The 20213-nt window shown below is 54.7% G+C and overlaps 1 protein-coding gene across 1 annotated transcript; it reads left to right on the top strand.

Moving 5' to 3' along the window:
- Positions 1-715: 715 nt before the first annotated feature.
- SIK1 (salt inducible kinase 1) lies at positions 716-19394 on the top strand. Its single transcript, XM_085620776.1, has 14 exons — positions 716-871; positions 4002-4208; positions 5039-5155; positions 10599-10662; positions 11103-11264; positions 11369-11493; positions 11895-12018; positions 12505-12731; positions 12866-13024; positions 13885-14004; positions 14315-14519; positions 15044-15319; positions 15861-16083; positions 16868-19394. Exons 2-14 carry the CDS (start codon positions 4074-4076, stop codon positions 17205-17207), a joined length of 2277 nt encoding a protein of 758 aa, XP_085476902.1. The 5' UTR covers positions 716-871; positions 4002-4073; the 3' UTR covers positions 17208-19394.
- Positions 19395-20213: the final 819 nt, after the last annotated feature.

Here is a 20213-nt window from a genome sequence, read left to right as displayed (position 1 = left end):
TCAGAGACCCTGATTTTTGTGCACTTCGGCTACTATACAATGCTTTGTTTGGAGTTATGTCAGGGAGGGATTCGGTTGGAGAAGTACCTGTTGTGGCAATGCCTTAGTCTCTGTGGCTTTAGAAGATCTAGAAAGCTTTTATTTTGTATTAGGGGGGGGGGGGGGGGCGAATACGCCTTGATGTTTTTTTTTCCTCAACCAGGGTGGATACAATGGTTGGAAATTCCTGCAGTTTTTCAATAATAGGACTGCAGCTACAACACTGGTTCTGTTTATTATATTTATATATCATGATTTCTCTGGTTTGCCCGCCTCGAAGCAGGGGCAGTAAACGCTATATGTAGCAGCTACAATAGAATAGTAAGCCTGAGTCATGGTTTCCCTGCTCTTATGTCTATTACTTTTTCACACTTGGACACGACCTCTGTAGCACCGCGCGTGCGCAGAGTGCGGGTTCTGCTTTCATGGTACCGGACTGGCGGTACTGCGCGTGCGCTGTGTCCGCGCCGCTACCGGTCAGATGAGGTTATTAATGTTAAGCAGACGTGTGCCATTATCTGTACGTCAGTCTTCTGGTTTCCATGGGGACGGGCTAACACGTCACGGCCGATGAGTAGACCTGGCAACCAGCCGGCGCCTCGCACACCTCCCCCCTCGCGCAGTCAGCCGTGCGTTCTGCTGACGTCAAAGTGACGTCAATGAGGCGGCCCGACCTGTCAGCGCCGAGAGGGGAAGCGACGCGAGGGCATGAGGGGGGTTTCCAGTGAAGAGCGAGCGCGCGGAGGAGGTGTGAGACAGAGCCAGAGTGAAGGCAGCGCGAGGAGACCGGCGCGAGCTCTTCAGTCACACAGCGCGAGGACACCTGCGCGAGGTACTGACTTAGAGGCAGCGCGAGGGGCTGCACGTGGCTACTCGAGCTGGAGCGCGAGGGCGGCAGGGCGAAGAGGCGCGAGGTTCGGGCAGAGCCGTTAACAGTCGTTAAGGGGCCGAGGCGCGTGGACTGTGGGAGAGAGGGGTTCAGTGTCCACGGAGGGCTTCCAGGGAGAGACTTTGGTGATGGAAGGAGTCCACAGTATTCAAGACGGAGACGCCACAGGCGGGAGACACCGGCTATATAGAGAGCTCTCGTGGCGCCCACCGGTCTCTCAGAGGGTGGTGACCTGCTTGAACCTTGTGGAGACGGGCAGTGGCCTCGGAGAGACACATGGTGGCCACATGCGGAGCCACCCCTCCGCCCGCCTCGGTGCCACCCACGGACACCTGGTGCCCGAGACAGCTGGTGACTGGAGGGTGGGGACGAACCCGAAGGGGGACACTCGGGGTCCCCAGGTGACCCCCCCCCACCATGGCTGGTCTCCTCTGAGACTCTTTTGGCCCTTGACCAGCACATGGCGGCTTTAGCCCGGGGCACCTGAGGCCATCATGCCGTGCCCACAGATGGGGGGGGGGGGGGTCTTGCCTTCTGGGGTGCGGGCGCTGACCATAGGGGGGGATGTCTAACCAGCACATGGTGACCTTGAGCCCGGGGGCACCCGAGGGCATCGTGTGGTGCCACACAGGGGGCAGGTAATGAGCACAGGTGGGTGTTTGACCAGCACACGGTGACCTAATGCCCGGGGGCACCTGAGGTCACCCTGCGATGCCCACAGACGAAGGTCTTGCCTCCAGAGGGGCAGCCACTGACCACATCCAAGTGATGCACACGTTGAGTCCGGTGGTCTCAGGCACTTGAGCCCTGCGAGGTATGAGCCCGTGCGGGCACGGGGTGGGGGTGGAGGGGTCCACTGCCCTTCCATTCCCTGCCCTCTAGGTGAACTCGCTTCTCACCCGGTGCTGAGCGGCGGGCCCGTCTCTTTCAGGCCCCTCACACGGGTGTGCACTTGTGGGTGTCATTTCAACCTCCCTTCGCTGTGTTTAATGAGGTACAAAAGTGCCCTGGTCTCTGCCAGCAAGGGAACTTTTCAGGACAGAAACATTCCTACGAGAAACCTGGACGATTGTGTCATTGGTCAACATGTAAGAATCTCGAAAACCCGAGTTACATTTGTGGTGCCCTGGTAATCCGGGCGGCCCGTTTCTGGTGGCGGAGCAAGTGGTGGTTGTCTAAGAACTACCCAAGGAGGGCTCTGTGACCAGCACTGTTGGACACACTAACATCCCCCCCCCCCCCCCCCCCCGGGGCATTCACACTCCTCCAGTCCCGTAAGTGCCAAGGGGAGCCAGCTGCCTCCTGTGGATAAGAGGCACAGGTGGCCCGTGCACGTCCTTCCACTGTTGGACACACTGACATGCCATCTGCTCCAGGGGGCATAAAAGCTCCTTAGTCCTCGGTGCAGAAGGGAGCCTGCTTCTCTCTGTGGACAAGGAGCACACGAGTCACCCCATTGGGCAGCTGCCATGCCTGAGGTTGCCTTTGGTTTATCTATCTTTGTGGCACTGGCTGGGTCTGTTTCTATATCCTGCTGCATTGCACGGGGCTGGTCCTCCAGCCTCCATCCTACCAGTGTGTGGCACAGGCTGGTTCTGTCTCTATATCCTGCTGCACTGCACGGGGCTGGTCCTCCAGCCTCCATCCTACCAGTGTGTGGCACAGGCTGGTTCTGTCTCTGTACCCTCCAGGTCACTGGGCTGGTCCTACAGCGTCCATCCTACCCCTGTGTGGCACCTGCCGGGTCTGTCTCTGTACCCACGGGGCTGGTCCTCCTTCCTACCCCTGTGTGGCACCTGCCGGGTCTGTCTCTGTACCCACGGGGCTGGTCCTCCTTCCTACCCATGTGGGGCACTAACTGGGTCTGTCTCTGTACCCTGCAGGGCACGGGGCTGGTCCTGCAGCCTACCCGTGTGTGGCACCAGCTGGTTCTGTCTCTGTACCCTGCAGGGCACAGGGCTGGTCCTGCAGCCTACCCGTGTGTGGCACCGGCTGGTTCTGTCTCTGTACCCTGCAGGGCACGGGGCTGGTCCTGCAGCCTACCCGTGTGTGGCACCGGCTGGTTCTTTCTCTGTACCCTGCAGGGCACGGGGCTGGTCCTCCCAGTGTGTGGCACCGGCTGGTTCTGGGCATGGGGCTAGACCTCCCAGCCCCAATCCCTCCCTGTGCGGCATGGGTGCGTCTGTCTCCTTGGGTGGCTTCTCCCAGTGTGTCCCAGGTGGCACCGGCCCCCGGATTGCAGTCTGTGTGGCCCCAGATTGCGGTCCCTGCGTGTTGTTGACTTTAGGACCGGTCTAAGCAGCTTACAGTTCGTGTCGGTGGCAGCCGTAACCCGAGGAGGCGGTGAGAGGGAATGTGCGTGTGCAGCTTACGCACACACGGCCTCAGGTGTCCAGGCCTGGTGCCGTGGCCCTATAAAAGCATCCTTCAAAGCTCAGCCTGTGAGGCTCTCCCTGGAGCCTGCTGTCGGCCAGAGCGCGGATGTCTCGTTAGCTCGAAGGGCCTTGTTCCTTCCTGATCCAGCGCAGATGGCAGGAAGGACGTGCAGAGTGCTGCTGCTAAATAAATAAATATGACCCTCGGAGCGGCCTGGAGCTGGTCTCCGAGGGAGGCTGCCCGTGAGTTCAAGGCCGACCCGGGCTCTTTAGCTTGAAGAGGTCTCGGAGTGTGCGTGAGGGTGGTGGGCGTGTGGGCACGTGCTCGAGTCCGGTGTAAGACGCTTCTCTGAGGGTAGAGGGCACATCTGGGGAGGAGTGGGCGGTCTTAGTGTGCTTGAGGGTGGCGGGCCTGTGGGCACGTGCTCGAGTCCGGTGTAAGACGCTTCTCTGAGGGTAGAGGGCACATCTGGGGAGGAGTGGGCGGTCTTTGTGTGCGTGAGGGTGGCGGGCGTGTGGGCACGTGCTCGAGTCCGGTGTAAGACGCTTCTCGGAGGGTAGAGGGCACATCTAGGGAGGAGTGGGCGGCCTCGAAGGGTGTGCTTTTGTAACCTCCATTCTGTTTTCTGCCTGCTTTGGTGGCTGGCTGTATGCGGTCTGCGCTTACTCTAATCTTTTGTGGTTCTTCCTGTGCCCAGGTGCTGTTCGTGCCAGTCGGCGGCTGCATGTGTCTCTCCTGTGAAGCCCAGCACCAGTGTCCCGTCTGAACCATGGTGGTCATGGCCGATTGCAGCGCGCCCCGATGCAGACCCCTCCGGGTTGGCTTCTATGACATCGAGCGGACCCTGGGGAAGGGAAACTTTGCAGTGGTGAAGCTAGCCAGGCATCGAGTGACCAAGACCCAGGTGAGAGGACATGCCCGTGCTCAGGGACCCCCTGCTCCCCAGGTGGGACGGGGGCGTCCTTGTCTGAGATTAGGAGCTGGGCTCTCTGCGCAGCCACAGTTTTCTAGATGTGCATTTCTTTGGTGTGACATAGAGCTTTAGTCCAGCTCTCGCGATATCTGTTCATCTTGCACAAGCTTCAGTTTGTGTCATTTTGCTCAGTATATCTTCCATCTGAGTTTTAAATGTGACATTCTGAGCGTAAAGTGTGTCGAAAGCACCTCTCGTCACTCATGCCTTTACCTCGTATCCATTCGAACTGTAATACAAAGGTGATGGGGTAGGCGTGGGTGGGTGTGAGTATGTCACCTATGCAGCCTCCCCAGTAGGGGTGGGTATACCGACATCCCACCACTTGCCCCCCACATGCTTCCCCGAAGATTCCTCCATGGCCAAGCATGTGTGCATCAGGCGCATCACAGGAGGTGAGCTGGCGGCAATCTAACAGTGCACCGCAGGGACCTCCCAGCACAGGCTACTTAGAGCGACCAACCCGAGCACAAAATGGATTCCAGCCACTGCCCCACGCTTCAGTGCGCACTCCATAGTGAAGATCCGACCTGCTGTGAGCCGTGCACTGTTCTCTGCAATACATTGCTTGGCATCCCTTCCTCAAGCTTCTGTGCATTCAACCAGAGCAGATTCTGACCAGCTGTCCCTTCACCTTCCCTCTGTGTGTGATGCTTGGCAGACCCTGGCAGGCGATGTTTCGTGTCGCACATGCGGTGCTTGTGATGTCACCTATAGCTCCTCGTCTCTCTAAACTGAACACTCCATGTTTACATTGGCAGGTTGCCATCAAAATCATTGACAAAACCAGATTAGACCCATCGAATCTGGAGAAGATCTACCGGGAGGTCCAAATCATGAAGCTGCTGAACCACCCGCATATCATCAAGCTGTACCAGGTAAGGGACTTGTGTTGTGTCCTCTGGGGCTTCACCCCATCCCTTCACCTTCCCGGGCCTTCTCTTGCGTATCTCCTGCAGCTGAGGTGCACTTTCGTCGTCTTAGTTGGCAGATTGTTTCCTGGTGCCTGTGGAGTGATAGAGGCTTGAGGTGGAACTCCAGGTCTTTCTACAGCTGCACCAGCTGGTACCTCTCATGGGTTGGAGCTGGGTGTTCCGTCTTTCCTGGAAGACCTCGTGTGGGGCCCTTGTGTTGGGTTTAGATCACTGGCAGTCAACAGTTAGCATCTCTCACTCTACCACTGTTAGTTTTTTTTAATGTCTCACAATATAAATCCATAATAACCCCTGCATGGAGTTAGTCTGTTCTCCAGTCCCTGTCCAGGCCTTTCGATACATGGCAGGGCTGTGTGGCTGCTCCGGACCCCGCTTCATGGTGTGTAATGCTGTGTGGATTTGTAGAGCATACTATCCCCTGCTACGGTATCCTGGTGCTAGAGCAGGAGCTGTATGGACAGAACCAGGGTCTGGACTAGGTGAAGAGTCAGGTCTTCCTGCAGCACTCGCGACGACGTCACAAGGCTCTAATGTGTAGTGGGATGGTGTTCCAAGTTTTGTGAGCGATGGAGCAGGCCCGGCCTCCAGGTCCGTTTGTCTGTTTCTGTCTGTGCATGGGATGTGTTCGAGTTGGGAGTCCAGCTGAGCGGAGGTTTCCGAGTGGTTGGTGTAAAGTGATTTGACTGTTCAGGTAGGTGGGGCCTGAGTTGTGTAGTGCCTTGAGTGTGTGAGGATTTCTAATGAGCACGCTTGTGCATCAGGAGCCAGTGTATTTCCCTGAGGTGTGGTGTGATGTGAAAGAAGTTGAGGATGAGTCTGGACGTTGCGTTCTGGAGGGTTTGTAGTGGTCTAGTGAGTTTCTGGCTGATTCTTGCGTAAAGAGTGCCCCCATAGCTCTTGCTGGCAACTAGGTCTTGTGTGATGGTCTTTTGGGTGTTGCTCAGCAGCCATTTGAAGATTCCCAGGGTTCTGACTGGCATGACCTGTTAATCATAGCAAGGGCTGGCAGTCCCCAGGGGTTGTACCCAGGTTCAGGCGTGAGACTGATATGAGCTGCTGTTTGTAACTTCAAGGGCCGGTATCCCCAGGGGTTGTAACCAGGTTCATGCGTGACTATGGCCTGTCCCCAGGGGTTGGATCCAGGTTCATGCGTGACTCTGGCCTGTCCCCAGGGGTTGGACCCAGGTTCTGACTCTGGCCTGTCCCCAGGGGTTGGACCCAGGTTCATGCAGGACTCTGGCCTGTCCCCAGGGTTTGGACCCAGGTTCATGTGTGACTGGCCTGTTCCCAGGGGTTGGACTCGGGTTCCGGCGTGACTCTGGCCTTTCCCCAGGGGTTGGACCCAGGTTCAGGCGTGGCTCTGGCCTGTCCCCAGGGGTTGGACCCAGGTTCTGACTCTAGCCTGTCCCCATGGGTTGCACCCAGGTTCAGGTGTGACTCTGGCCTGTCCCCAGGGGTTGGACCCAGGTTCCGGCGTGACTCTGGCCTTTCCCCAGGGGTTGGACCCAGGTTCCAGCATGACTCTGCCCTGTCCCAGGGGTTGGGTGTGACTCTGACCTGCTCCCATGGGTTGTACCCAGGTTCTGTCTGTGGCCTGTCCCCATGGGTTGCACCCAGGTTCATGCGTGACTCCGGCCTGTCCCCTGGGGTTGCACCCAGGTTCATGCGTGACTCCGGCCTGTCCCCTGGGGTTGCACCCAGGTTCTGGCGTGACTGGCCTGTCACCTGGGGTTGCACCCAGGTTCTGGCGTGACTCCGGCCTGTTCCCTGGAGTTGCACCCAGGTTCATGAGTGACTGCGGCCTTTCCCCATGGGTTGGACCCAGGTTCTGGCGTGACTCTGGCCTGACCCCGGGGTTTGGACCCAGGTTCTGGCGTGACTTTGGCCTGTCCCCATGGGTTGCACCCAGGTTCTGCCGTGACTCTGGCCTGTCCCCAGGGGTTGTAGTCAGGCACATGCGTGACTCTGGCCTGTCCTCAGGGGTTGGACTCTGGTTCTGGCGTGACTCTGGCCTGTCCCCAGGGGTTGGACCCAGGTTCTGGCGTGACTCTGGCCTGTCCCCAGGGGTTGGACTCCGGTTCATGTGTGACTCCGGCCTGTCCCCAGGGGTTGGAGCCGGGTTAATGTGTGACTGGCCTGTCCCCAGGGGTTGCACCCAGGTTCTAGCGTGACTCTGGCCTGCCCCCATGGGTTGCACCCAGGTTCATGTGTGACTCTGGCCTGCCCCCTGGGGTAGCACCCAGGTTCTGGCGTGACTCTGGCCTGTCCCCTGGGGTAGCACCCAGGTTCTGGCGTGACTCTGGCCTGACCCCGGGGTTTGGACCCAGGTTCTGGCGTGACTTTGGCCTGTCCCCATGGGTTGCACCCAGGTTCTGCCGTGACTCTGGCCTGTCCCCAGGGGTTGTAGTCAGGCACATGCGTGACTCTGGCCTGTCCTCAGGGGTTGGACTCTGGTTCTGGCGTGACTCTGGCCTGTCCCCAGGGGTTGGACCCAGGTTCTGGCATGACTCCGGCCTGTCCCCAGGGGTTGGAGCCAGGTTAATGTGTGACTGGCCTGTCCCCAGGGGTTGCACCCAGGTTCTAGCGTGACTCTGGCCTGCCCCCATGGGTTGCACCCAGGTTCTGGCGTGACTCTGGCCCGCCCCCTGGGGTAGCACCCAGGTTCTGGCGTGACTCTGGCCTGTCCCCTGGGGTAGCACCCAGGTTCTGGCGTGACTCTGGCCTGTCCCCTGGGGGTAGCACCCAGGTTCTGGCGTGACTCTGGCCTGTCCCCTGGGGGTAGCACCCAGGTTCTGGCGTGACTCTGGCCTGTCCCCATGGGTAGCACCCAGGTTCTGGCGTGACTCTGGCCTGTCCCCATGGGTCGGACCCAGGTTCATGCGTGACTCTGGCCTGTCCCCATGGGTTGCACCCAGGTTCATACGTGACTCTGGCCTGTCCCCATGGGTCGGACCCAGGTTCATGCGTGACTCTGGCCTGTCTCCATGGGTTGGACCCAGGTTCTGGCGGGACTCTGGCCTGTCCCCTGGGGGTAGCACCCAGGTTCTGGCGGGACTCTGGCCTGTCCCCTGGGGGTAGCACCCAGGTTCATGCGTGACTCTGGCCTGTCCCCATGGGTTGCACCCAGGTTCTGGCGTGACTCTGGCCTGTCCCCTGGGGTAGCACCCAGGTTCTGGCGTGACTCTGGCCTGTCCCCTGGGGTAGCACCCAGGTTCCGGCGTGACTCTGGCCTGCCCCCATGGGTTGCACCCAGGTTCTGGCGTGACTCTGGCCTGTCCCCTGGGGTAGCACCCAGGTTCATGCGTGACTCTGGCCTGTCCCCTGGACCCAGGTGCATGCGTGACTCTGGCCTGCCCACGGCTCCGGTGTGATCGCATTACACGCCGGGCCGGTTCTCTTTAATCGTCTTTATGTGGATCCGTCAGGAGGACTCGGTGGAAGGAACCACGGGCGGCTGAGTCCGCATGGATTAGGGCGCTCAGCCCCCACGTGGAAGAGGATTAGGGGCGACACGTGAGGCGCCGAGCGCCCTGAGTGGTGCTGGTAATGGTGTGAGGGCATGCCGTGCCCAGCCCGCTCGGTGCCAGGAGCCGCTGTGGCGGAGTAGGACGCCGTGCTGGCTGCGTCACGGGCCGGCGGGGGCCCGCACGTTGCCTGGTGCTGGCTGCGTCACGGGCCGGTGGGGGCACGCACCTGGGGCTGGCTGCGTCACGGGCCGGTGGGGGCTCGCACCGGGTGCTGGCTGCTGGTTGCGTCATCAGCCGGTGGGGGCACGCATCGGGTGCTGGCTGCTGGTTGCGTCATCAGCCGGTGGGGGCACGCATCGGGTGCTGGCTGCTGGTTGCGTCATCAGCCGGTGAGGGCACGCACGGGCTGCTGGTTACGTCATCAGCCGGTGGGGGCACGTACCGGGTGCTGGCTGCGTCACGGGCCGGTGGGGGCACGCATTGGTGCCCTGCCGTGGCTGGCCACATTCCTGGCATAGTTCAGGCTCCGCTTGCGCCACCCCTGCGGCCGTCCCCACAGCAGGCTGCCTGCGTGCTTTGTTGTCGCAGGTGGTAGTGCCAGCCTGGGACGGGCCTTTTCCATGGGAGCAGATGATGTAAGGCAGCAGGGGCTCTCTCCCGTCCACGCTGGCCCGCGAGCTTGTTGTTTGCTATATGTGCGCAACTCTCTTATTCGGATTTGAGCGAGTCTCGAGCCTTTCTTCAGATGCTGCGGTCCAGCCTTTGGGTTCTGTGCCTGTCGCCTTTCTCCCATTCATTTCCTCCGCCTGCCTTCCCATGTGTCGCATTGACCTCTAGCAGCGCGCCCTGGTTCTCGCCTTGCCCATGCGCCCCACTCCACGCCATGTCATCCATCATATGTTACCCCAGACGTCACTCCACGCCATGTCATCCATCATATGTTACCCCAGACGTCACTCCACGCCATGTCATCCATCATATGTTACCCCAGACGTCACTCCACGCCATGTCATCCATCATATGTCACACCAGACGTCACTCCACGCCATGGCATTCTATGTTACACCAGGCATGACGCCACGTCGTCATACGTTACACCAGGTGTCATTCCACGCCATGTCATCAGGTGGTACTCCATGCCATGTCATCGTATGTTACACCAGGTGCACTCCACGCCATGCCATCATATGTTACACCAGTTGGCACTCCACGCTATCTTATGTTATACCAGATGCACTCCACGCCATGTCGTCCTATGTTACACCAGGCGGCACTCCACGCCATTTTATGTTGTACCAGGTGGCACGCCATGTCAACTTAAGTTACACTAGTTGGCACTCCACGCTATCTTATGTTACACCAGGTGCACACCACGCCATGCCATCATATGTTACACCAGGCAGCACTCCACGCCATGTCATCATATTTTACACCGAACGGCACCTCACTTCATCATGTAAATGTATGTGTCTTGTAAAGCGCACTGCTGCCCTGAGGCGTCCTGGCGCTGTAGACCGCTGGGGAACCCGTCCTGGCTATCCCTGTAAGATGGTACCTCCAGGGTATCTCCAAGGTGAAACCAGGCATCCCCGGCGAATGTGGGGGGCCGTTGTGGAGATGAGGCAAGCTAATGCCCAGAGTTGCCGAGTGTGTTCCTGGTTAGAGTAGGTACCGAGGCGAGAATTATCGAGTCCGTTTTGACCCTGGTCCACGACCCTGCCGCGTCGGGAATTGAACCTTGGTCCCTGGCCGATTCTCTGCTTGCGGATCTGCCGCCTCTAACCAGTGAGCCACACCTCTCCACCAAGTGGCACTACACGCCATGTCATCATGTTTCAGCAGTTTCATTCACCTGTGCTGTGTAACGTCCACTTTCATTTGTGTGCTGACCAGATCTCTTCTGCGTTGTGTTTTGTCAGGTGATGGAAACCAAAGACATGCTCTACATCGTGACAGAGTTTGCAAAGAATGGAGAAATGTTTGGTGAGTTTTTAATCTTTTTGAGCAAAACTTTTTGAATTGCTTCTTGCAGCCCCACATCATGGAATGATGGGCCCCTTTCCCCAGATCGCCACTGTAGCGCCTGCACCTCCTTTCCCTACTCTAGGTGCTAGAACCTGCTCCCTGCAGCACTTTACCCCATACCCGGTCAGATTTTAAACCCTGCTACCTGCAGCATTGTCTCCCACGTGAGATTATAGCCTCTTCTGCTCCCTGAAATGATGTCCTGCGACCTTATTCCTCCTCCTATCAGAGGTGATCCAATAACAAGCCCCGCCCCTGAGATGAGATGAGATGATAGGCCTCCACCCAGAGATGGGCAGCACCTGTAATCCAATGTCAGGTGTGGGGTGCGTCTGCATTGCGCCGCTGCTGCTTCTTTGCCAGTTTGTACAACCAGCATGCTTTCTCTCTGCCTGCAGATTACCTGACGACCAATGGGCACCTGAATGAGAGCGAGGCACGGACCAAGTTCAGCCAGATCCTGTCTGCAGTGGAGTACTGTCACTGCCGCCACATCGTGCACCGGGACCTTAAGACAGAGAACCTGCTGCTGGACGCCAACATGAACATCAAGATAGCTGGTGAGCCTCTCTTCTGCTTGGGTTTGGCGACCATCTTGGGGTGGGTGATGGTGAAGGGACACACAAATACACGCAGAAAACTCATTGTTCTTTATTCCCAACAGACTTTGGATTTGGGAACTTCTACAAGTCAGGTGAACCTCTCTCAACGTGGTGCGGGAGCCCTCCTTATGCGGCTCCAGAGGTCTTTGAGGGCAAGGAGTACGAGGGACCCCATCTTGATATTTGGGTAAGCCAGGTGGTGATTGCCCCCTGCTTTGCTTGGCATATTCAGTCGCCCTCTCCACCCTGTGGCCTGAGCTCTTCTCCATCCCCTTTACAGGCGCGTGCCATCCTCTGGCTCCATCTTGGGTAGCCAGAGTCCTTGTAGCCAGAGTCCTTCCCTCAGAGCTTTGCTAGCCAGTGCTTCTCAGTCCAGTGCTGTTGGCATCCACTAGCCACTCTTCATTACATTGTCTGTACATCCCATTGGTGATGGTCTAAAGGGTCCCCCGCCTGTGGCACTTGTTGGCACTCAGCACGCCCTTCCAGGCCCCTATTCAGGCTTTGAAAGCGACCGTCCAGCATTGTTTGGAGTCAGCATTTTGACAGAAGATGATGTTCCTAACGCTCATGCTCTTTTCCTTTCAGAGTCTAGGGGTTGTGCTCTATGTTCTTGTCTGCGGCTCGTTCCCTTTCGATGGCCCAAACTTGCCAACTCTGCGGCAGCGAGTGCTGGAGGGCAGGTTCCGCATTCCGTACTTCATGTCGCAAGGTATGTTTCCAGGACTCGACCATGACTGCATTGCGTGTCCCGCCAAAGGGATGGATTTATCTCTGTGTTCACAGTACTGACTCCGAGGCATGGTGGGGGGGGGGAGGTTCTATAATTGCTCTGTTTATTGCTCATCCAGACCGGTTGCATGCTCACCTTCTGTTGTAGTACTGCAAACGCCCAAATCATGTAAAGGTGTGATCTGCTGATCCTACTCCTGCACGTCAGTTCATATCTCTGGCACAGCCTGCTAGTCCTACAAGTTTGGTGTGAGAGTGAAGCATGCTTCTCCATTAAATCGGCAAATGCCCCCCCCACCTCCGCCCACCATAAAAACCACAAACACCTTAATCCATCTCTGCTGGGCTCAGGTGGTGATTTTGTAGTGCTTTCTAGTTATAAACATTGTCAGTAAGAGACTTCGCTCTTCCTGCTTTTAGTATGTTGGCCCTCAATGTGTCTTTTCTTGTCTCTGTAAACTCTTAGATTGTGAGTCGCTGATCCGTCGGATGCTGGTGGTGGATCCCACCAAACGCCTAACCATCAGCCAGATCAAGCAGCATAAGTGGATGCAGGCGGATCCCTCTCTCCAGCTGTCGCAGCCCCCCCTGTCCCTTCCCCTGCAGGACTACAACTCAAACCTGGGAGACTACAGCGAGCAGGTCTTGGGCATCATGAACACACTGGGCATCGACCGGCAGAGGACAGTAGAGGTGAGTGTGTTTAGGGTGTCTTGATGCCGGACGTGAATGCTTCTGCCCGCTTCTCCCTGTTTGCTTGTATGTAGACCTCAATTCTGCTAGTGGATTCTCTTTTGTTGCTGATGAATTGTATCTTTCCTCCTCAGTCTCTACAGAATTCAAGCTATAATCATTTTGCGGCCATTTACTATCTTCTGCTGGAGCGTCTAAAAGAATACAAGTCTGCTGTTTCTTCAGCTGTTTCTTCAGCTCTTCCTGCAGCAAGTCAGCAACCTCGACTGAAAACTCTAGAGCTCTGCATGGAGGTGAGTTGTGGCCTGCCTCGGCCACCCGAGAATTTAATATCCTAAAAACCCCCAATGCTGATCCTGCCTTGTCTGATCACTTAAATGCTAGCCCCTTTCTGGAGGGAGTTGTCCTTGAAACGTACTGCTTCAGTGATCTGCATTCTTCCCTGGGAATCCTTGACCTAATCAAGAGTCGCAAGCTTAGATTTGGTTGAATATCCACGAGCTTGTGTAGGATTTAGGATTGTGTCTTTACATCTCAAAATGATTTAAATGTCAAAACATGCCAGAGGGAAGCAACTTTTCCTGCCTTTATTGCTTAATTTGTAAAGGAATAAGTGCCGGGCGCCTTAACAGGAGGTCATTGCAGGTTGCGCCAGCCCTTGTCCCTGTCAGCGCTGCCAATGATAGTACCTAACCATCAAACTCCAAGTGTGACTATTCAGACTATATCCGGCCCCAAAGCTATAAGAATGGCTTGGGCTGCAGGAAATATTGATTGATATGTAGTGAAGTAATAATTAACTGTTGTTGTGGTCATCTCTAATTTAGCCAGACAGCACCACCTTGTGGCAGACTGTCATAAGCGCCAGTGCTGACAATTATGTGTCGGTGCCAAGCACCGGAAACCACAGGCTCAAATTAAGCACTGGTTAGATATGTGCAGCTTAGCAAAATTAGTCCTATTAAGGGGGAGATGACTGACAATACCCCAGTGCCAGTAGGATTTTAAAAAAAAAATAGCAGGCAATAATGCTTCTTAAGTCAAACTATGGGTGCAAACCTGAAGTTCTACTTCAAGAGCCTGGGAAGCTGCCATACCCTGAGCTCTCTTGTGACCGGAAACCCTGCCTGATCTCTAAAACTTTTATTTGCAGCTTCCTCGGGACAGTGCTGTGTGCGACTCGTTGCAGTCCTCTCTCTTGTACCCGCAGCCTGCAAGCCTCGCGCAGCCCTCGTTCCAGTCAGACATGGAGTGCGACTTGAGCACCCTGCAGGTATGTGTGTATCGTCTGGTAAGAGTCTTCCGTGAAGTACCCAGCCTTGAGGGACAATTGCAGAGAGCTGTGTGTCTTCTGTGGGCCTGTGCAGTGTCTGCGGGGTCCTGTTTGTGTGGATGAGTTTTCAGCCTGTGGGTCCTCCCTCTGTGTGCCTGCCCCAGGTCTGCGGGGGTACTCTTCGTGTGTGAGTGAGGGGTTTCTGCCTGTGGGTACTCCCTCGATGTCCCTGTAGCGGGTTTGTGGTGTCCTGTTTGTGTTTGCTGGACTCTGCTGTAACTTATACATTTAATTCTTTTTTTATTTCTAGCCCCTGTTCTTTCCCTCTGATGCAAACCTCAATGGCTTTTTCAAGAATTGCTCCCTTTCTCCCGGCATTGCACACGACACCAGTATCAGCGACGAGGCGAGGCAGGAGCGGGAACTGGAAGATGAGCTTGTCACTTCCTGCAGTGGGAGCAGGAGGCACACGCTGGCGGAAGTCATGTCTCGCTTTCACCAGTGTACACCGCCATGTAAGTCCTGGAAGCTGTCAAAATCGTCCCCTCTCCAGTGACGCGCACTTGTGGGCTGGGATGCCTGTGTCTCCTCTTAAATGGGTGGCTAAGGGGATAAGGAATGCAAGCAGTTTTGGGGGGACATGGGGTTTCATGGTTGCTCTTCCTAGGCCCCAGCACACGCACTCCATATCCTACGTCTGCCATTCTTACATGGGCAGAGACCTAGATGACAGGCCCTCGCCCATTGGTGAGTTGGTACGTGTTTTCAGGTGGGTTCTTGCTGGGAGGAAGGGAGTATTGGCTAGGCTTGCCCAACGGTGAGTTGGTACCTGTTTTCACGTGTGTTCTTGCTGGGAGGGGGGTAATATTGACTGGGTTTGCCCATCGGGGAGTTGGTACCCGTTTTCACATGGGTTCTTGCTGGGAGGAAGCTAGTATTGACTAGGCTTGTTGTTGTAACGTTAACTGCCAGCGGCTGCTTCTCAGACTGCCCTGTGGTCTGTTTCTGGGAGTCACCTGGTATGTCCTCTTTTTCCCAGGCATCGTCGTTTCCTCCTCTGGGAGCCAGGCTGAGGAAGTAAGTCTGGATGGCTACCTTGGCACCTCCTCCAATGGAGGCTCGTTGTCAGCTGGTGTCTGCCTGGCAGAGCAGGTGTGCATTGCCAACCAGGCCACGGCTAGGATGACCACGCCGTTCCTGAATGCCCAGTCCGCCACACCGGCCTTCCAGGCTCAAGGCTGCCTGAGCGGGAACTCCCTGCTGCCAGTCACCTTTCAGGAAGGAAGACGGGCCTCTGATACCTCACTAACACAAGGTAGGTGATGGGGTTTTGCCACTGCTTTGTTGGGTTTTGGGGGGCTTACAATGCTCCTGTCCTATTCATCTCCTGTTACAATCTAGACCTACACCCTAAGCCAGCTGAACTTGGGTGCTATGATAGGTGGTGGCCTTCGAGGTGATTGTACACTTCGGGGAGGGCATAATCCGCACAAGATTTTGCTGTTTGCCCCTAGGTGTGAACTGTCTCTGGTTCAGTACAGGGCCCCTTTGCAAACGGCTACTACATCATGTCACATCTGTACTGCTGCTTTTTTGGCACAGCTGTAAAGTGATATTTCTATGGCCGGAACTTTTGTGCATAGCCTGGTGTGATACACCTTTCGTGGCGCCCCCAACCTGGTAACACAGCATGCTCATTTCTTTCCTTGCCCATGTGTTCGTTCCCGCAGATGCCTTTGAATGCTGTTTTTCCCCTAATTCATTGTTTGCCATCATGCGATTTTTCAGGTAAATTTTTTTTTTTTGTTCACCCAAGGGTCTCCAAATTCTAAAAATGTCCTGTTTTTGATCCACAGGATTAAAAGCTTTCCGGCAGCAGATCCGCAAAAATGCTCGAGCCAAGGGCTGCCTGGGTCTGAACAAAATCAAAGGATTTGCTCGACACATGTGCCAGTCGCCCTCTGCTCGGGCAGCACGCACTGGCCCACTGCAGCATCCCGTGCAGAGCTCCTGCATGTACGGCTCAGGGAGTGGCCGAGAGAGTCGTGGTCTACTGGAAGACGTGCTACATCAGCAGAGGTGAGTAGAGTGCACACTTGCCTGTACCAGCCTTAATGCATAGTGCAAGAGCCGGGGTAACACATGGGCACTTGGTGCCATGCTGACTGGAGAGCTTTGGGTAGTGCCTGGGAGAGAGGCTTAGTGTAGGGGAGCCTCAAACTACTGGGGAAGTGTGGCACATCAGACACATCCAGGACTGGAATCAAACATGGCTCCATTTCCAGGGGAAGGCTGTGACAAAATGTGTTTATCGTGTGTACCAGCCCTGCTGCTGGCCTCTGCCAGATAAAAATGTGGGAGGGTGCCTAAATGGGCTCTGTTGGTTTGTGCTTAGGAAGGGTGATTTGAGAACAGTCTGAAGGAGGAGGCTTCAGCATGACTTCTGAGCACGGGGTGGGGGGTGCGTGCCTGAGGTCTGAATATGAAAAGTACTGCTCCTAGTGAGGCTCTGGCTTGGGACGGGCGATTGGAGAAGAACGTGTGTCCGTCTATCCCCCCACCTGAGGTCTGAAGGTGGCCTTAGCACTGCTCCAGAATACTATGAAAAGCACTGCCCCTCATGAGCCTGGCCTCTGCTCCTCAGGCTCCATGTGGTCTGTTGGTCCTTAGAGTTGTGGCTGTGACACAGATGCCTAAAGTAGGGTGTGAGCCTCCTGGGAGAAGATATAGAGGAAGGATTTGTGGCCAAGTATGGAAGGTAGAAGGATTATTAAAATGTAGAGGTTTTGGTTGAAATGTGTAATGTTTTCCGAGCGGTAACAACAAATGTTACACTGACTCTCTTCCTTACTGTCTCCTGTAGAATGCTACAGCTGCAGCTCCAGCCTCCTGCTCACAGCCTGTCTCCAACAACTGAAAGCACCAGCCCATCCAGCACCACCTCCATTGTGCTCTCTGCACTACAGCCGGAGATCTCTGTGGCGGAGAAAGCTCAGGTCTGCAACGTGTCTGCGTCTTCAGCAGCCCGCCTCCTGGATTCCCATCTCTACGTCAGGGGTGACAGTCCCATTCCCCGCTTCCCCCAACTGCCCCATTTCACCTTCCTAACCCCTCCGTACCAGCCCATGGGCCTGCTGCCGGCAGACTGCGAGATGGAGGACCTCAGCTCCCTGCAGGCAGGGACATTTGTGCTGGTGAAGTAGCAAGGCTAGCTCTAGAGCCTTTCCTGAGACTTGAAGGAATCTGCACCATATAGAATCCGGGGCCTGGAGTTCCAGAGTCTAGCAATAAAAAAAGACGATGAGGAGCCCTAGGGCCCAACCAAAACCAGCAATATTCTTGGTAGGCATTGCCTACTTCTTGCACTGAAGGCCGTTGCAAGCCTCTGAACTCAAAGGAATGGTTGGACAGTACCACCCAGCACAATGGCACAGGCAGCATGCTGTCACCACATAGAGCCACTTTTCCTTTGCACCTTCTTGTGACTCCGAAGATTACCTCTCAAACCGCCAGCGTATTTATGGAGCGCAAGAACACCAAGGTGATGTCCCCAGCCCTGTAGGTTGGGTCTTCACTTGTCCAGCACAATAACCTTACTACCTGTTAACCCTTCCACCCTTCTATGGCAAGTGCCCAGTCTGAAGGACAACGTGTGCATTGTGGAGGACAAGCATTGACTGAGGAACGCCTGCAGATATGCAATATTCTCTGCTCTGAAGAGTTCATTTGATGGAACCTTTTATCTGCATCTCTGATGGGCATTCAGAGGTAGTTGAACCAAAATCAGCACAATGGGTAGATTAGATGACCTCATCAGTATACACAATGCCCTTAGTTACCCAGCGCACTCTCTCATTTCACACCTGTGGCCAGGCCGCTCTGCAGGATTGATGCAGTGAGATTTGCTATCATTCTAGAACTGGCGGTGCCTGTGCCCTAGGAAGGGGCAGAGAGATTGCATATGATGCACTTTACTAATTTTTAATGCTGCTTTTGTGTGTGTGTGTTTCTTTGTTTTGAAGAACATTTCAGGTCAGGATCCAAAGTTACCTGATAAATATTTGGGGAAAAGGGGTGGATCCTGTATACTTGAAGATTTCTTGTAACCATGCTGGAACAAATTAAATAGCTGTGAGTTATGTCATCTCGTATTAGGAAGAGCATTAGTACATTGAAGGGTAGTCTCGTTAAAATAACCCTTCGCCCTCCCACATTACCAAAGAACCTCTCAACCCCATTTCAGCAGCCTGTTATAGTAGCATACAGGCATGGGCAATAACTCCTGGTATAATCTTTCACCCACCATCAGCCTTCCTGTCCTGTTGATTCAGTGCTAGCTAGGCTGATTTGGCACTTGCGTTCAACATTGCTTGTGCAGAGGAGTAGTGTTTAATTTCCCTGTGGCCTGCCCCTAAGTTTAGTTGACAAGCTCTGAAGGGTTGGGTGTAGGGAGAAGAGTAGGCTGTTCTGGTCTCTGTTCAGGAAGACTTGGTTATGTCCACAAGCCTGTCAGACTATAGCCTTCTGTTTCTTGGCACTGCTGAAGCTCCAGGGAACCCTAAAAACCCTGCTACCTCAGTTGACCTGTAGACTGAAGTAAAGTGGCGAGGGGAGTACTAACTGCGAGCAGTAGCCCTTGGCCTGTGCAAATTGTCAGTGAAAGCCATCTGAGAAGCCACAGGTACTATTTTGACAAATTGTCCGCTGTGTGGATACTTTCTCCCCGCAGTCAATGAATGGTTTCTGGCTGACGTGGACATTCAGTACTTGGCTTAAAATAGAACTGTGGTCTGGGAGTGTAGCTGTAGAAGTCTGCTGCTGCCCGCTCTTGGCACCCTGTGACCCTGCGTTTCTGTTTTGGATGAACTTGAAATCTTTAGCTATTGGGGTCCCTTTTCACAGGACTTGAGGCCAACCTCCTGCGTTCAGATAGATGCTGATGTTCTGGTAATCACAGGTGACGCATTAGTGTTGGCAGGGCAGAGAATAGTGTCACTTGATTTCTGTTGTAGTTCTACCAGGCCAGCCTCTCCTTCCCTCTATGTTCTCCACAGCCTAAAAGAAGCACCATAGGCTGTTAGTATTTTACAGTATGAGAGGCTTATCTTTGGAGTGACCCTCCCTCCGACCCCCCCCCCCTTCCCCCCACATGAATTGTTTCAGCTGGATATGTTCTTTGAGTTGCTTTCATTCAGACTGCTGAGCAGTCTTGGAATATGTAAGAGCAGACACTACAGGATCTCTCATCCAGATGTAAGTTTTTTTTATTTGTTTTTTACGGCAAACTGTACTGATAACTTGTATTTCTTATGTTTCAATGAGAAATGTCTATAAAAATATGAAATGGTTGATGTCTATTTAATATTTAAATAAATGTTTAAGCCATGAAAGGTGTCTTGTGGTTCTGTGTCGCCAGGTGGTTCATCAGGCCACTCCATGAAACACTTGAATAGCAGAATATTGGTTTCCAAAAACTCCTCCTCCAGAGGCTTCACTTCCAGTACATTGACAGTATCAACTGTTCTCAAACATTGGATCTTTCATATATTCACATGCTTGAATTATTCCCCATCATCAGCCTGGGAGTTTTATGTATATTTAAATAGCAGTGAATCGTGTTGAAGTAGCCATAGGCCTGCATAGAGTTTGTTTAGTAGCATTACCACCTCATTTGGCAGTCTGAACTTCAGTCAATGAGATGTAAGTGTAAGCCCCTCTACTACTCCTAGAGGTCATTATAGCTCTGATTTCTTATTGCACGTCGTGTGTGAGGGAGCCCACAGGCAGAGCTGTGCTGTAACCCTTAGTGAACCTAAAATTGTTATGCTTGATGGTATGTGTGGCTGTAGGTATGCTCTGCATACTCCTGCCATGTAGTGTTGGGTCAGGATGTCTGCAAATTGTTTTCCTTTAAAGAAGTCTCTTGAGTCACAAGGTAAAGTGACTCCTCGGTGATATTGCGCATGGGCTTCGACTCCATTGTTAGATTGATCTGAATGACACGTTAGTGATAGATTCCTTACCTCAGAATATCCCCAGGCGTCAGACTGGATCCGGAAAGTTTTCGTCAGCAGTACCCCTGCGCGTCGGAAGGTGGTGTCGTGCGGCTCTGCGTCCGTCGTTGGCGGCGTAAGCGCAGAGATGACGTCATGGAGACTACTTAGGCGCCACCCATGTGCGCTGATGTCAGTTCTTTCTTCTTCTACGCC

This window comes from Triturus cristatus, chromosome 8 (genome assembly GCF_964204655.1).
Source record: "Triturus cristatus chromosome 8, aTriCri1.1, whole genome shotgun sequence".
In the NCBI taxonomy this organism is placed as follows: Eukaryota; Metazoa; Chordata; class Amphibia; order Caudata; family Salamandridae; genus Triturus; species Triturus cristatus.
This window is presented reverse-complemented; position numbering and strand designations above follow the sequence as displayed.

Bases quoted from the DNA above. Each gene is read 5' to 3' on its own strand.
- SIK1 (XM_085620776.1), top strand. From the start codon at position 4,074: ATGGTGGTCATGGCCGATTGCAGCGCGCCCCGATGCAGACCCCTCCGG. The intron at 5,156-10,598 runs GTAAGGGACTTG...GTGTTTTGTCAG, and splicing joins ATATCATCAAGCTGTACCAG to GTGATGGAAACCAAAGACAT. The intron at 11,265-11,368 runs GTGAGCCTCTCT...TATTCCCAACAG, and splicing joins CATGAACATCAAGATAGCTG to ACTTTGGATTTGGGAACTTC.